The sequence below is a fragment of the Dama dama genome, chromosome 33 (assembly GCF_033118175.1).
Source record: "Dama dama isolate Ldn47 chromosome 33, ASM3311817v1, whole genome shotgun sequence".
Lineage (NCBI taxonomy): Eukaryota > Metazoa > Chordata > Mammalia > Artiodactyla > Cervidae > Dama > Dama dama.
The window spans coordinates 37011540-37029997 of record NC_083713.1 but is presented as its reverse complement, the minus strand read 5'-3'; the positions used below and the strand labels follow the sequence as shown (position 1 = coordinate 37029997).

Here is an 18458-nt window from a genome sequence, read left to right as displayed (position 1 = left end):
AAATGTTTTCAGCTGGGGCCCCCTTTGATACAAAATATAGCAAACCGATATTCAAGCAAATGCTGTCTCCATGCAAGGCAGAATGCACAGCATGCCCTGTGATTGGGAGAAGGGCTGGAAAGCGAGACTGCCACATCTTCCCTGCACATGCAGAAGAGGGCACCTGCCACCCAGGCCGCATGCAAAACCCCTCGGGTCCCAGATCCCAGATTGGCTGGGTCCTCTGCATTAGCACAGGGCAGAGTCTCATATTAGCAATGTATGTTCCATGGGCTTATGCTGTAGTTCAGCCAAAAAGTGTATTGCCATGGCAACCATGTGTCACATGGTGCCATACATGCTACATTTCAAAGAGCCTGTACATAGCATTTGCAACTAAACATACTCTGCAATATGTCATATGAACTTTGGTCCACATTGCTAGGCTCTGAATGAGAAGCAGGCATTACCTTTTTTGAAACAGATGTTTGAAACCTAGGCAAATGTAACATATGGGAGGGTAGAGGGGTGACAAAGATCAAATATGGCCTTAGAAAATCAGTGGCCGGTTGTCTGCCTCATTCTGTCTTGAGGAAAATGTCACTATTGGACCAAGCCAGGTAATTAGGAGAAAAAATTGGGAGGTCAGCTTTTTGAAGGCTGCTTCATAACCTTAGGAAGGACTTCTAAAATGAGGCTGGGGTCTCAAATGAAAATGCTTTGAAAGTATGGAACTAGTCATCTGGTCTTAATTTGGAGATGTTTGCAGAGCTGGGCTGAAGGTAAAATGTCACAGACATTGTAGTGACTTTGGGAAGGCGTGAGCTGGAGCCTACTTTTGTTGTCTCATTATGAGTTGGGCAGAGGAAGGGCCATTAGCCTCCCGATAGATTTCAAATCAGTCAAATTGTCCTGCAGCATCTTGGTGAATCAAGTCAACTTTATGAGAGGCAAGGTTTATATTTTACAGATATCTTTGTAGCTAACATCAGGATGGGAACCCTGAAGGTCTGGCAGGAAGAGGATAGGGCTGTGGTCCAAGTGGCTGTGTTCTAGCTCCAGCTTCAATATCAGTGAACTATGCACCAGGAGACTTGCTGCGGAGCACTGTTGTGTTTGAAATGGGAGGAAGATTAACTCCTCTTACTGTTACTGAAATAGGAATCAAGAGATGTGGCTTTTATTAAGGTTAAATTACTGATACTGATGTCAGGATGTTGTAACAGTGTTTCTGGAAAAAAGACATTCTGTCTAGAGCTTTCAGGACAAAGTCACCCAACATGTTTGCATTGACAAAGTGATCTTGTCCCGGAAAACAGTGCAAAGGCCCTCTTACTCTGTGCAGGCTGGGTCACTTGTCCTGACCATATGCCATTTTCTGACCCATATGCCATTTCTGACCCAAATTGAGAATTTACCCACAAACTTTCAGAATAAACATCTAGGACTCATTAAAAGTCACACTCTTATTTTACTTTACTCTTAGGGAAATGTGTTATCTGGTGAGATGTCCCAGATGAATTCATCCATTCATTCATCTGTTCATCCATCCCAATGTTATTCCATCCATTCTTCTATCTATTCATTTATTCATTGTCAGTCAATATTTGTTTGTTATAAACCCAACTAAACAATAAACTCCATAAGAAAAGGAATTTGTCTATATTGTTCATTATTCTGAGCATTTAATACAGTGCTAAATATCAATTAAAGGGATAAACGAAAGAAAGGTAACCACTTATATTGTACTGTTCACTAATTGTACTCCATCCTAATTTTGCAGAGGCAAGGGGGAACAGCTAGGGGAAGTGAAATAAAATATTCTCATTCTGAAATTTACCGAAATATGCTTTGCCCACTTTAAATCCATACACAATGCCATTAGTAACAACAGCTGACATTTACTGTGTACTCTGTGCAAGTCACTCTGCTAAGCATCTTAAAGGATTTATCAAAGCACCGCTCTATTTAATCCTCAGGACGTTCCTACGAGATAGGTCTATTAATAGCAATCCCACTTCTACATGGAGACAATCAAGTGCACCAGGTTATAGGAGGAAATCTGAGCTGGACAAAAAGTCTTGACAGTAAAACCTCTTTTACCTCCTAAGTTGCATTGAGTCTCCAGTAAAGTTCCAAGCTACTTATGATATGATCTTCCAGCAAAAATACAGGAGGAAAGAAATTGTTACTGAACTGTCCTGGGATTTGCAGTAAACAGACACACGGGGTATTCTTTGCGCCTGCGTGCTCATGGCCTTCTTAGAATTCATCGCAAGAGAGCATTCATTCATTGGAAGAGAGCACGCTTGCACGGCCCTGCGAGATTTATGAGGCACTTTTGGATTGTGTGGCTGATGCAGCGCCTATCGCAGCAATAGAACCCTGAGCAATGTTCTGCCCCGGAGAGAGGAAGGGGTCAAAATCAGTCTACCAAAAAGGCCAGTGTAGGATTCAAAACTGGGGACAGCAGAGTCTGGGGCGGACACACCAACAGTGAACACTGACAGTCGGAGGGAGCCCCAGGCCCGGGCGCCCGAGTCCATCCTCCTGCGCCGGCGCAGTTGTTTCCTCCACCTTGTTTCTCCCCACGAGAAGCAAGTTCTTCACTTGCCAAAGATGGTCACCTTTAGCACCTAGACCTGACCCAAATACACAGCTGTGTCACCTCCCCCCGCCCCCCACCTCTAAAAGCCTCCCAGGGCTTCCTTGCTTGGCAGAGCGCAGAGCAAAAGCTACTTCACAACCTCCCTAAGCCATAAAACTGAGAAATGTCATTGAAACATGGAGTAATAGTTAGGAGACATATAAATACGCAGGACAGTTAGCAAGGAATGTGATAACTACTGGAGTTTGGACCAAAACAGTTTCTGGCTGCCTTTTTTTTTCTTAAATGGAGTGAATACAGGCTGAAAGAAGACAATTTTTATAAACAAGTAAAACCCTGAGCCTAAGATAAATGTTGTGATGTACACACTGTAGCTGTGATGAACTAGACATGGTGAGAAATGCAACATACTGAGAAAAAGACGAAAACTGTGATAAAAGTGTCATGATGCAAATTGTTTTACATTAACAATATTACACTACAAAGAAAGAAAGACAAATACTTTAATGCAGCAAGCGAAAAATAAAACAAAGGCTTCCCCTGCAACCACAAGATAAGTGTCATTTCCAATGTGCACGTCCCCCTGTTCGCTGGGAGATGCATCAAGAGGGACCTCTCAGTGCGTGGGAGCCAGGCAGCCTCAGGCACACACCCATTTCAAGGCTCTCGGGCTGCTGAGAACATTTCCCCCCTCGGGGAAAGATGCAGCTGTGTCCCCCTGCCTCCGGAACCACCGATCCTTCCCTACCAGACTGAGCATCCTGGCTCCTCCAAAGAGAAAGACTCCTGACAGCCCGCTGTATGGCACAGTTTAATCAGTGAAGGGCAGCAGCCAAAGCCAGTGAAAGAAATGCAGGTGCTAATTTAAGGGAGAATTAATGACCAGAAATAATTTAATTGTGCTAATTCAACCCACCAAAATAGGATAATCCCCACTTGCCTATCGATGGAAACAGAAATAAAAAAGGAAATGGATGACTAAGTTAGAAGCCGAATAGTCTGTCACCAGCTCCTAAAAAGGAAGCTTAGAGTGATAAATGGGCAGGGATGCAATGGTGGTGCAGTTGGCACTCTCCCGAGGCTAGAAACTTCCGGAGAGCCCCGCTGCCAGCAACAGCCTGGCAAAGCGAAGTGGGAAGGACTGGACCAGTGGCAATGCCGATCCTCAGCATCTCTGCGAGGAGCTTTTCCTTCAAGCCCCAAGAAGAACCATCTGTAGCTGCTCGTTGGATCATGCTGGTTCTTCAGTTACCTTCCAACAAATAAATCTTTGTATTTTTGAAATAAAAGAGAGAGCTGATAAGAGTGGGGAAGTACTGTGAGAAACAGAAGGTCTAACAATTTTTAAGCTACCCCTTGTGCCATCCAGGAACCAGAAGGACAATTTGCTTCCCAAGGATAATGGTGGCAGCTGCCATGGTTTTGAAAGCTTACTTCATGGCAGGCTCAGGTGTCTCCTTTAATCCTTTCAATAACCTCGTGAGGCAGGTCTGATTGTCCCCGTCACAGATGAGGAAACAGCAGTTCACAGGGATTCAGTAACCTCTCCAAGCGAATAGATGGTGGAAACAAAATTTGAGCACAGGTCAAACTCAAAAGTCCTCACCTCTTAACATCATATTCTAACGTCCCTTTACTTCATAGCCAAATTACTCATCGTTACCTGGTAGAAAGAGCAGCCACTGGTCTAATGGACAACCCATTACTTCAGTGAGAAAGCACCCTCAGTGTTCTCCCACTTGCCGTCAAAGCCTCATAAATAATATTAAATGAAGCTCTTTAAGGAAGCACCATTCATGCCACAACAGAGGCCACAAAAAAATGTTAAGAAAAAATTAATTCAACCCAGCATATCAGATGTTTTACTAGTTCACATTAATCAAACAACTGTACCAAGGGAACAGTCCCCATCCGCCGACAGGGGGCCCTACCTCAGGCCTCACCCAGCAACACTGGTTTCTTTAAAGATCACACAGCAGTCAACATTTTATCAGCGCTCAACAAACAAGTTAAGGTTTGGCTTAAATCTGAAGGTCTCTCTCCCTTTGGCATATTCTGGGATAATAGAACAAATGTCAAATCAGTACAAGATGGCATATTTACAAAATTGCACCCTGTTTTGCATAACCTAACGATGCAGCAGTTCTTAAGGATTGAACATTTCAAATCTGCTAGCAGAAGACTGCCAAATCTATGACTGTTTCGTACACTTGCCAAAAGCCTATCAAATTCTGAGCAAAATGCAAAATAAATCTCCTCTACAAGTTAAATCAGTCCCTTCTGTGTGTTCCAGGCTGCCCTCTTCTCTTGGCAACAAGGCCCAGGACTTGGGCCTCATTTCTCTTGCCCTTGATCTGATGCTGCTCTCTGTGAATCCGTTCCCTCCCCAGCCTCCCATCCTGCCTTATTAGCCACCATTTGGCCTGCTCTTCCCACAGCCCTGCTCCATGTTATCTCTCGGTTCATCCAATCTGCTTCACAAATCCCCGGAAAACAGCTCTGCCCACCACGCCTCTGCTCCTTTGCCTCACCCCTCGGGCAGCCGATGGAAAGCACCTATGCTCTTCCTCTGTGTCTCCCGGAATCTTCCTTGACTGGCTCCAGATAAGTGCCCTCTCCCTTTCCTACCCCTCAGTAGCTACATCTTATATAACATTTCCGCACCTCAGTTTCTGGGTCAATAAAATGGAGATAATTAGAGCACTTATCTCAGAGAATTTGAGGGAGAACTGAACCTAATAATCCATGTAAAGAGCTTAGAAGAGTGAAGTGCTAGTGACTCAGTCGTGTCTGACTCTGCAACCCCTTCGGGCTGTAGCCCACCAGGCTCCTCGCCTATGGAATTCTCCAGGCAAGAAAACTGGAGTTGGTAGCCATTCCCTTCTATAGGGGATCTTCCAGACCCAGGGATTGAACCTGGGCCTCCTGCATTGTAGGCAGATTCTTTACCATTTGAACCACCAGGGAAGCCCATCTGGTCATAGAAGCACTTAATGAGTGAATAAAAAAATGAATGAAATAAATGAAACTGAGTCCCCCTTGGTTGAGAGGAGTGGGGGGAAGGTGAAATCCCAGCTTCTCAGCCACCTCCCTTCCTCACTACATGCTCAGAAGGCATGCTGGGGCTCCACAGTCACGATCTGGAAATCACTAATCTTTTCCATACATATTGGGTACTCTGTCATGCTCAAGTTCATGCTTTATTACTACTTTCTTTTATTTCTTTTCAAAAATTTTGTCTGCATACTTTGTCCCACCAACAAGGTCACCAACTTCTGAACAACTAAAACACCAGGCACCTCAAATAGGTGAATGAAAGTCTACCACGTTAATGATTTTTTACAGATTTGCTTGGCCATGTAGAAACTGTGATTGGCCATGTAGAAACTATTCATCACTGTTAGGAACCCACTCCTCAAGGTGGGGCCATGGTCGCTATTTGCTTATTGCTATTGGGGTGGTGGCTTCCCAGGTGGCACAGTGGTAAAGAATCCACCTGCCAATGTAGGAGACACAAGAGACGAGGGTTTGATCTCTGGGTTGGGAAGATCCCCTGGACTAGGAAATGGCAACCCACTCCAGTATTGGGAAATCCCATGGACAGAGGAGCCTGGTGGGTTACAGTCCATGAGTTGCAGAGTTGAGCACATATTGGGGGTGAGGGTTGTCTTATCGTCTTTCTGATTCTTTTGCTCAAATCTATTGCCATTTCTATTGGCTATGGACTAAGTGAGGCTCTGAGATTTTCAGCAGAAAAAAAATGTTTCCACAGAGCTTCACTGCCTACTGGCTTCACTGTCATCCCTCTACTTTGCTTGCCTGCTTAGAGCTTCTGGGACCAGCTCCTTGGAGTTTAAGGGGCATGAATGTCTTCTTCCTCTTTAAGTCCCCGGTATTCTTTAAAAGTGCTTCTGTCTTGCCACTTGGCAGTAGGTGGGTGATTATCTACAAAAAGGGTCTTATGGATCACTGCTTATGTCACTGCATTGGGTCCAAGTCTTAGTCCCAGGGTCCCATAATCTATATGGTGGCTTTGTAAGAATAAAAAAAGGCACTCCTTCTGGTTGGATGCAGCCCCAGAGGTGCATGCCTTAGTGAATGGAGCTCAGACTGGCTTCTAGCAGTGCACAAACTGAACAACTATACATGTCATCCCCACTTGTTCCATTTACATATACAAAAGGTTCCTTCAATTTCCTTTCCTAAATAGTAAGTACGACTTTTATTTCACAAAATGTCCTTCTCTTGGTTGTCCTCTACATTCTTCCAAGTCTGGGTCATTAATGACCTAATAATGAATCTTTTCCTCATCTGAGTTTCATCAAAAATTATAGTCTCTTCCAAAGGCTATAATTCTGGTTACAGATAAATGATTCTATAGTTGAAAAGGTGTACAAAGATCAAGACCTTGCTTGTTACACACTTCGGTCATTCCTATCCTGGAGGTACTGAAGAAAGTCAACAGGCTATCCTATACGGGACTCCTTTTCAGACTATTTCTCCTGACCCACAGGAAGACAGAGAACAGGGAAAGCCTGTAAGGAACTGTCTCCTTTGTTTTTTCCAAGAGGGTAGGAGGAGGGAAGGAGAGGAGGAGACAGAAAGGGAGGAAATAAAAGCAACCTGGGAAAGAAAAGTAAAAGAAGATGGGGGTCCAGAGGGGCAGCTGGGGCCTTAGAGGAAAATAGAATCTTTGAATGTATTCCTGCCAGAGACAAAAGCACAGACTCATTTAAAAAACAAAGGAGGGCAGCTTTATTCTAAAGCCTGCTGTGCACCAAATATAGGTACTCAGATTCAGCTCTCCACTTTCTGAGGAGGCAACTCACAGGGCAGAAACAACACAGAGAATACATCTACCTCACTTTCTCCTACCCACCTTAACTATCGCCCACCCAAATAATTCCTCTGAGTAACACATTGGGAACCTTTAGCTCCCTGGTACTGGCAGTTTTAATGTGTCCATTGCCAGCAGAGAATTCTGTGCCAAGAAAACCCGACTCCTGGCGTGGAAGGATTAAACAGTCCTCGGGAGCCATCTGTGCAGCAAAGTGAGACAGTGACTCTGTGCTCCCAATGCGCGTGTGTTGCCATCGGCAGTAGGAAGTGACTTCTATTTACACGACCAGCTCACGCAGAGAACACCTAAGAGGAGCGAGGAAAGTGGCCACGCCAGTGGGGGGGCAGAGTTAGAGAAGAGGGGGATGGGCATGGGAATGAGAGGCCTGTAGGAAAATCTGGAAAAAGATAGAGCCTGACATGGCAGATTAAAACTATTTATCCTCTAGGGCGAGGACTGACTGAAGAGGAAACACCCTGTTGGCTGATGTTTTTGGAGTGCAGTAGAGTAGGTGCCATGGACTTCCTTGGATATCAAGGTTTGGACTTCACCCTGTCCTTCGAGGTTCAAAGACTTTCAAGATGGGGTTTTTAAAATGAACTTTGACTCATCATCCACCAGGATTTAGAGTCAGAATGAGGGTCCTGGGCAGTATACCTCTGATGTTTGGGGATTTTTTTTTTTAAGTACTTTGGGATTATTTGAGAAAGACTTTTAGCCATGCCCCAAATATGGTGCACCACAGGAGGGATGCTTTCAAGTGTAAGCATCCTGGTTGGGTCACTGACAAAAAAATTAGAGCTGTAAAATGAGAGAGATGATGGAGATGTATAGTTTTTATAACAATGTTTCCACTCAAGAAGTTTTAAAATTAAATCAAAAAAGATTTTAAGGTTTCTATTTTATACTGGGTGATCCAAAGAATACAATATGGAGGAAAGCTTTGAATGACTAATAATACCACAGAGGGGGGAAAAGAAGTACAAAGTAACTATGAATCCAAGAATAATAAATTGAGGATAGAGAGATATACAAGGAAAACATGTGAGTCAAAAGAGAGGATGCTAGTCCACCAGGAGAGCAGTACAAGTGTCCTAATAGATGGAGTGAATGACAGTCGCATAGTCGAGTCCAGCTCCCTGTGATCCCATGAACTATAGCCGGCCAGGCTCCTCTGTCCATGAAATTCTTCAGGCAAGAATACTGGACTGGGTTGCCATTTCCTTCGCCACCTAATAGATGGAGGTGGAAGGGGAAAAAATGACATTCCAGGGCCCCTGTAAGAAAGGTATTGAACACCTGGTTAAAGAATAAGAGCTGGACTTAGTTGAGTCCATGGGAAAAGTCCATGAAAGTGCTATGAGTGGAGGTTAAGCTCCTACCTCTGTGTGTGATACAGCCTGGAGTGTAGGGACACCAGCTAAGGAATGAGCAGTGGGGCTATGGTTGTGAAAGGTGGTAGTCACATGGCATCAGCAATGTGATCATGAAGCAGGGAAAGGATGTCTAAAGCAGCTGATTGGATGTGGAGCAGAAAGAATGGGAAAAACTGCGTCCAAAGTATCACATGGGACAATCGGAAGACATAAGGACAACCTGATTATGGGACTGCTTTGTAGTAGAAGATGATTCATACATCCCATTTCATAAGCTGTTACTTCTCTCTTTTTTTAAATTATTGCAGTATAGTTACTTTATTATGCTATTTTCTGCTGTATAGCAAAGTGAATCAGCTATGCATTTACATATATCCTCTTTTTCTGGATTTCCTTCCCATTTAGGTCACAACAGAGCATTAAGTAGAGTTCCCTGTGCTACATAGTAGGTTCTCATTAGCTATCTATTTTATACAGTTGTTACTTTTCTATTGTGACTGGTAAACAGAGATGAAAACACAAACTCAGACACAAATGTACTCATACCCCTCTCTGCCACACCTCACACAAGCCTTGCTAAATAAAGCTGAAAGGAAGATGTAAAACTAAACTATACATGTCTAGCAAAACTGGAAATTGTATTTGCATTTTATTGTGCTTTGGTCAAATGGGCTCAGAACCCCTAATAATGATGACATCTTACAAAAATGTACAAATATGGCTTAGACCAATGTATGAATACAAAGCCCAAGCACTGAGAGCCGTGGCACAGATGAGAAGAAATTGTGCTCTTAAATTATATGGGTTATTGTTTTTCTTTCTTTTTAATTCACTATCCTGGGAAGAGTTTTGAATATCCTCTGAAGAATGTAAACATCGGATGACTGACCCAGCCATCTGTACGTTTAGGGGTTTCCAACTTACATGACAAAATCTGGAAGTTTTGGGGAATGGTGCAATGCCCTGAAGGGTCCCTAGTACTTAGGCTGATATTCCAGCTGAAGCAAATGTGCTACCAAAGAGAGTGCCCTGGCCCTGCAGTGACACCCACGCTAGCATGCAGGCTGCCAGTGATGGCTGCACCCAGGCCCCATCTCAGATGTGATAGCCCATTTGTGTAGTAACCTACCCACTGGCTCTTCCAAGCAGGCAACCAGCCTGATGGATGCTATTCAGTAATTTGGGTTCAAGAGCTTTTCAGAGTATTACCCTCCTGCACCTATAGGACACCTGCTTTACTCAAATCTTGTGGGAAAAAAAAAAAATGTACACAGTTGGCGAAGAATAAGAAAATTACAGGCTTGTACATACATCTTAATTATGATAATACCATAAGAAATTTTAATATGTGGTTAAAGACTTAGAGTGTCTTCTGGGCTCTAAAGGAATATGTTGAATTTGACATGTTTTCTAAACGGAATTTTTTTTTATAATTAAAGTAATTATCTGGTGTTGCTTTGTATTTCCAAATGAATGCATATTGTGACCTATATAGCATACGATAAAGGCTGTAATTATGCAGAATATAGTAGGGGAAGCTACTGGAGTAACTCTAGACCACCTGTGTTATTTTTTAACAAGAATTTTGTTGGAAATAAAAAATATATATTTTCTAGAATAGATACACTTAAAAATGTTCTTATACCACTTCTAAATAGGTTATAAAGTGGATCTAGCTCACCATCGCTTACCCTGTAAGAGTCAAGGTTGTCTTCTGGAGTTGGAAGACCCATGTAACGCTCTGTGTACACGGAGTCTGTGATGGAGAGAAGAAAAAAACTTGATTCATACAATACAAGCTTTCCCCCTTTTACTGGGTTACTTTATGTCTTAACTTGCGCAAAGGTCTACAGTGTTATACCATCAGAAGTATCTCCTTTCTGATCGTTTCTGCTTGGCTTGTTGATGCATCCAGACTCCTGTCTTTCCATACTCAGCCCTGTAACCAATTCCCATTAGCCCTTCCCTGCAGGACAGAGGGAGATCAAAACAGGTGATCTAAAACCCAAACAATAACTCACCTGCAGAGAAGTCAAATGTGAAATGCTCAGTGACAAGGATACTACATTAAAGATCTGACTCCCTTAAAGATCTTGATTAGCAAGTCATTTAATGTCTAAATTGTGTTGAATTTCTTGGTCCTGACACATGTATATGCCCTACTTTAGGATATTCTCTTTCCTACTGGAAACTCCTCATAATTTTCAATTACTAGTTGCTCACTTAAAACATATTTTTTTAGGTGGGGGAGGGACAGACTGAAAGCAAAAAATTCAGTTATCATTATTTGAAGTACAACCCCATACTGGCTCAGCTACTCCATCATAAGGCAAGTTAAATATGTTTTCTCTCATTTTGTGGAGAGAGACATATATATACATATAGCTATATGTATACATATATGTATATTTTTTAAAATGTCAGTGAGAAAATGTATTGTTGCTGAATTCCAATATAACTTTAAAAATGTGAAATAACTTTTTGAAAAATGGCCAGGTTACAGTAAGTAAATAAGTATAATATGTTTCCATTGTGCTATATAGATTAATGACATGAATATCACTGTAATTGTAGCAGTATTTCAATACCAATTTAATTAATTATTTACAAGAATAGACCATCAAAACAATAAGCTTAGGCAACATTCTAACCCCTTTTGAATGACTGGCATTGATAACTAGTATTAGCTGTTCCATATACATTGCTCAGGCCCTTTCAATGGAAATCAAAATATTTTCCTCCAAAATGAGTTTTTATTATTTTGTCATTTTGATTAAAGTGAATACAGACTATATGTAATTGTACATATCTAGAGGACACTAATATAGGAAATACAATATTTTAAAGCACACTTTAAAATATGACTTTCCCAAAATGTTCATCTTTTAACTTTAAATAGAAATAACTTGGGATGTACACTTAATGGGGTGGGGGAGTAGCAATAGCTTTTAAGGGCAAAATAATTTTTCCCCCAAACAGGCATAATTCTTCTTGTTCTAGAACATAATAGCCCTTTCTTATTATGGTAACCAGGTTTTCTTGTGTAAGAAAATCTAAAATTTTTAAAATACTATTTTAAAAATGCATAATGTCAGGGGTTAATGTGGGGCTTCCCTGATAGCTCAGTTGGTAAAGAATCTGCCTGCAATGCAGGAGACCTGGGTTTGATCCCTGGGTTGGGAAGATCCCCTGGAGAAGGGAAAGGCTACCCACTCCAGTATTCTGGCCTGGAGAATTCCATAGACTGTATAGTCCATGGGGTCGCAGGGTTGGACATGACTAGGCATCTTTCACTTTCGCTAATGTCAGTGTAAACTTTAGAAGTGTGTCTTGCAATACCATTTATGCACTCCTTCCACTTGATTTTTGAGTAATATTGTTCAAATTTTCACACATGTAAAAATTCTAGAAAGTTCTTGTTAGATTGGTCCATATACATTTAATGAACTCTTCTTACCATTATATATTTCCAAATTCATGAAGATTGTTTATATTATCTTACTGACCACCAGAGGTCTCCAGAAATAAGCCATCATACAGAACAATTAGTATCTAGCAGGAAAGTATTATATGAAAAAAAATCTGTTGTGTGAGGATCAGTCCTAACCATGTTCTCCAATTTTTTTCAATAGAAAGACAATGATGTATCTTTTACACATTGGCTTCTCTTGACTTTAGAGTTTTCCACAGTTTTGGTATTACCATATACTACCATACATTAGAGTATAAAATATTTAATAAGCATATTCATTATCAATGATTCTATCATTATACTGCAGAAAGGACTTGAGATGGGGTCAGAAGAGATACAGGAAGATAATTCATCTTGTCACCACCTCTGGCTCTTCCCCACTACCTAGAGTTCTACTGCTTACCCCTTCCCCTTGGGAATCATAGCCTTACATGTCTATGATAGAACAATAGATTCTCAGTGGTGTAAAGAATATTCTAGAGTGGCTTTCACCTACTTAGTGGAAACAAAGCCTCCAGGAATTCTCCTGCCAAAGTCTCTTCTTTCCACCCAAAGTCCTACTTTATATTTAACCTTAACCTGAAGGGAAAGAAATACTTCTCTTATTCTTGTAATATGTGAAGCCCCAAAGTCAAAGTAGAATAAAGGTAAGGAAGGGGATCTGAAGAACTGTAGCAGTGGGAATGCTATAAAATGTGGAAAACATAATTTCTTGATAAGACATTTAGGAAACAGAATTGGTTGCTAGCTAAATATGTAGGTAGCATTTAATACCACCCAGCCTTTCCCAACAGCAGCAGAAGTGAGACTGTTTTATTACAGGTATCCAAAAAGTACGTCTAAGATGAATCAGCTTCTTCACTGTAGAAACAGGGAAACTAAAAAATGAATGGCTTTGGCATCGAGATGTGAAGGTTCGCCCTCGGCATCTCTGCACCGAGGGCCATCACCTACCATAGTACTCCCACCTGGATACAGGCGCCACGGCTATTCCACACTTGAACACACCACTTCCTGCTCCCAGCACCATTGAGGTTACGTACCCTCCGTATGACTAAGAAATGGAAACAGTTATTTTTATGGAGGTAAAGGAATTAAGGACATATGGTAGGCAAGTCGCAGTTTCCACATTTCTCACATCTTTATATACTGTGCCTCTTTCGAGATAGAAAGCATGATAGAGGAGGCTTAAATTGGCCTTAATTGGGCAGTATCTACAGACTACCCGTTCAGAGCCCTGGTCCCTTTTCTTGGTAGGTGTAAGAGGGAAAGCATTGACATTTTGCTGAATAGTACTAATTAAAAATGAAACGACAAAAACAAAAAAGTTAAAGAAAAAAAACAAAACAAAAAGGCAATAATCTCTAAGTTTTTACTTTTTTGGACTCCTGAGAAGTGTCTCTCCTTCCCTCTCCCCCTCTATCTTTCCTTTTCTTTATCCCTCTTTCTTGCCTCTTCTTCCTCGCTCACCTCCTTTCCCCCACTGTAATAAACAAAAGTGTAAGCCTGGGGGGGACTCATTGCCCAGAAATCTAAGACATTTGGACCTTTTTAGATGGACATGATGGTTGCGATTTACACCTCCAAATATGTACAAACAAAAGTAAATTATCCTGTTTTGGATTATATTCACTAAGGAATACATCAGCCAAAGTACTCACCCAGCCCCAAATTGCAATCCGTTTGTCGTCCACAAATCCCATTTTCGAAAACTGTCTAAAATACATGGAAGAAGTCCACGAATTAGTATCATACTGTGTATAGAAAACTAAGGTAACTGCACAAATGTGAAACCCTGCCATTTGTTCTCTATTTCATTCTTTTAGAAATTAAGATTAATTGCTGCCAGCAATCAAATAAACACCTGAGATCAATGTCTATCATTGTTAACTTAAGAGCCAGATGAACAAGGTTTACTTGTTTTGGAGTCCATAAAAATTATGTCTGTGTGTGTGTGTTGTGTGTGTGTCTGTATGATTCACAGAAAACAAATCCTGGCTGTTTTTTTCACAGCTGTATATAAAAATTTGCAGCCCAGATGCACTTTTTTTACATAATTGAATTTAAATCTCTCCAGATGTTTTTCAGTTTGAGAGAAGCTGCCCCTGCAATAGAGAAACATGGGAGCTTGGAGAACATCTGTGCAGGGCTTAGAAATATCTCTGGGCCCCCTACCTGAGAACTTAAACACCATTCTCAAACACATCCTTTCTTATGATGGGTGTTGATTAGTTAACTCAACACTATGAAATATGAAGCAATTCTTCCTTGAAGGATTAAGATGTCGTTTCGTCACTAAATTGTATGGTTGGAATCCAGGTAAAGAAAGGAGAAAAATATTCTTTGCGTCTATTTCTTAGTCTTAGACTTACATCAAAAGGCAACTGGTTTACTTAAAAAAAAAAATCTAGCAAATGGGACTCTTAACTTGGTAGTATTGAGGGAGGTGGGGGACCCTCACACTGACCTATATGTGACCTTAAGAATCTTTGTTTTCAATTGATGGTATATGTCTTAGATTGCCCTGAGTTAAGCAATATTAGAAAAAATTCAATGTAAGTAGTTTTCAGCTCATCTTCTCATGTAAACTTTTTAAACTTAGAACACATACATACAGAAACATGTACCAAATCACAAGTGTACAAGCTCATAAGCCTTTACAGAGTGAGCATACCTTGAAGCAAAAAATGGGGCAATACTATCACCCAGAAGCCTCTGGGTCATTTTTCTCTTTGAAAAAAAAATCTTTTATTCAATCCCAGAAAAATTCCACCTGAATTTGTACCAATATAAATTTGATTGTGGATATAGGATATATACTTTTGTTCCTGGCTTCTTTCACTCAACAGTCTGTGAGATTCATCTGTGTTGTTGTACATAGTTCCTTTGAGTTGCTGAAAAGCAACTACTCATTACTTTTTTTTTTCCATTTATTTTTATTTACTCATTACTTTTTAAACAGAGTTGTATATTGTGGATAACACAATTCTATCATTTTAGACTTGAGAAGCCCTGGAAGCCATGCCCTTTCTCACAGAATCTGGATAAATAAAGATGAATTTGTAAAATATCAAAGCCTCAGTCTTGAAAACAACTTATGCTCTTATCTAAATCTTTTCTTTATTTATTTTTTACTTTCAAGGAAAATAGCTAATCATTAACTTTGATTTAACAAATTTAGGATTACTTAATAAATTATCTTTTCTGCTTGTTGGTTGTTCCTTTTTTAAAAGGCATTTTATTCCATCCATTTAATCATTCACAATTTTTTTCCATTTCCTAGTTTCTGATTTCACAACGTTATTTAAAATCGTTAATTTATTATGCTTTTCAGACATCTCTGCAGGTGGTTATGGAACCTCAAAGACTACATTCCCCATTTACCAGTTGAATGCAACTGAAAGTAAGTTGAAGGGAAACCCAGATTCAAGACCTGACCAGTCTTGGCAAATTATCTAACCTAAGAGCCTCCATTTCTTTACCTGAAGTGTAAGGTCTGAACACTCATCTCTGAGGGTTGCTGTGTAGCTTCAGGGATAAGGCAGTTTGTAAAACACTGCATGTTACATGTGCACGCCAGGGTAACCACCAATTAAGATTAAAATCTTTCTTAAGTCAGACCACATCTATTTATAGCCTCACAATTGATGTGCTTCATCCTTAAAGGATCCCTTATAACTGAGTGACAATGGTCGTATTCTACAACTTTCCCAAATTGGGGGAGGAGCTCTCACTCAGCAGAATGTAGGAACCACTCCTAAGACTTCGTGGTTGTCATCCTACTCTGACATAAATACACCAATCTCCTCTGTTTATCCTCGACTATAGGAGTGGCTTGCTTGTTTAGTTAGACGTTCACTCAGAGGCGCATTTATCCCTGTTTTGTCCATGTGTTTGATGAATTCTGAGTCCCTACTGCTAGAAGATGGTGGCACACATATCAATTCCCTTTTAAGTCTAAACATAATATTTTCACTAAAAATCTAGCCCAAGGATGAAAGATTCTTCCCAGGACACTAGAAACTCTTTATACTTCACAACTTTAAAATATAAATGGGGGGGCGGGGAATTAAACAGCCTTTGAATTCACCTCCTAGTCACTCACCTGGTTGCTTCAATTTGATCTTCAACTTCAAATGTTCCCAATCTTCTGTTGATTGCATGCATGATCTTATCTCCTTGGTAACCACTTCCTCTGCCATCAAAGCTAGCTACTACAATGTTTTCTGTGCTTGCAAGGTAAGTAGCCCAGTTGAGTCTGAAGATAGCATCTGCTTTTTGACTACAGGGGCCTGCATATCTGTGAAAAATGCCAAATTGTTAGCCTTTGTGGTTTTCCTGAATCAAATGAAGAAGGCTTGAGTTTCTTCCCCATGGACAAGAGGTGTACATCTTTCCTTTTCATGAGCCTGAAATCGTGCCAGCTGCCAGGGTGTTCTCAATGGGTCCTGTCAAACTTGAGAGTCATGGCAACATGACTATAATGGCTGTGTGTTTCCTCCGAAGATGCCCATCAGTTTTATCTTTGAAGATTGCCATCAAACACAGACTTCACAGGCCAATGTTTACTAAGTTGCATATATCTTAGAAATCAAAGTAAATACTCTAATAATTAGAATAGGGGAATTGTATAATGAAAAAATAATGAAGATGACAATAAATGCAGCTTCAAGTATATCTTTCTGATTGAGCTTACAAACACTCTTAGACTACAAGCTTCCTTGATTAGAACTTCCTTAAGGACTTTGACTGCTGTAGGACATGCACTGCATTTGCTTCAATAGCCAGCACAGTGCTGTTCACTAAGGCCCACAAGGCACTGTGGAATGGGCCAAAGTATGAATGGACACCTCAAAGAAGGGACTTCACCGGCGATCCAGTGGTTAAGACTGTACTCCCAGTGCAGGAGGCATGGGTTCTATCCCTGGTCAGAGAACTAAGATCCCGCATGCCATATGGTGCAGCCAAAAAAAAAAAAACCACACTTCAAAGGAGAAAGAAATAGACTATTGGAAAGTGGGTTATTGTTGGCATTCTACTTATTAACAAATTTAATTCTCTCATAGCTGCATTCTTCACAGGCTGTAACTTATCCATACAGAGCTGTGTATACAGTCTTCATCAAGTCCTCTCATTTCCATTTGTTAATCAAGACATTTCCTCCAGGTCATCAGATCTTGTAAACAGGTCTTCTTTGCATGATCTACAAGACTCCTGGACCCAGATCTTCTCTGGTAACTCTTCCCTTCCCAGCCCATCTCTCCTACTCATCTGTTCACTCTCCCTGCCAACAGAATTGGACAAGACCTGCTTGGACACCTTTGTTAACATCTTCCTCCCTTTCCTTGAGGATGGCAGTCAAAAGAATTTGTTTTAAGCCAAATATTGATTGTATGACTTTAATTTTGACTCAGATAGGAAAGAATGTGCCTGCAATGCAGGAAACCTGGGTTCCATCCCTGGGTTGGGAAGATCCCCTGGAGAAGGGAATGTCTACCCACTCCTGTGTTCTTGCCTAGAGAATTCCATGGACAGAGGAGCCTGATGGGCTACAGTCCATGGGGTTGCAAAGAGTTGGACACTTTGATTGACTAACACTTTCACATTTTTTTTTCATTGTACAACTTTAATTTTACACTAGATATTGTATCATTCTAAGTTTTAGAAAAAGAAGGCATTCATGAATTTCTTAAGCAAGTAAACATTTTTTTTAACTTGTGAAATACCCTGGTCCTTTCAATGATATTAAATTTGGTAGAGTTAATAGCTTCCCTTAGTATTAACTATGTGTCAGGTTAAGTAAGCTTGAAGATTAAGCAACACTATTTTTAAAAATAGAAAATAAAGATTCAGACATCTAAGAAAATGAAGAGGAAAATCACTGAAAAGAACTGGGCCTGAATTTACCATGTTTTTTTAAACTTTCCTAATGAAAGGGAGATCTAGTTATTACTTACTAAGGATTTCAAGAAGATAAAAATATCACTTTTCTCTTTTTAAACAAACCCTTATGTGAAAACATTACTTTTTTTTAATTGTAAAGGATCTTGTTCGGTACTGGGGCTAAGGCCCCAAGCAAGTGAATGTTACTGTAGTCAAAATTTGACTAAATTTTTAGGTGTAATGAGAATCCAACAGTGTATCTGAAAGTTTAAAATACCTCTTTCTCTTTTTCTGAACATT

General features: G+C 40.6%; 1 protein-coding gene across 2 annotated transcripts in view; it reads right to left on the bottom strand.

The window, feature by feature from the left end:
* DPP4 (dipeptidyl peptidase 4) overlaps positions 1-18458 on the bottom strand; it is an 82150-nt gene that overhangs the window by 3239 nt on the left and 60453 nt on the right. For both annotated transcript variants that reach the window (XM_061135556.1, XM_061135557.1), the window contains exons 20-23: positions 16381-16575; positions 13937-13991; positions 13230-13329; positions 10495-10559 (exon numbers count right to left, since the gene is read on the bottom strand). In XM_061135556.1, coding sequence (XP_060991539.1) covers positions 10495-10559; positions 13230-13329; positions 13937-13991; positions 16381-16575 — 415 coding nt within the window. The remainder of the gene's footprint in view (positions 1-10494; positions 10560-13229; positions 13330-13936; positions 13992-16380; positions 16576-18458) is intronic.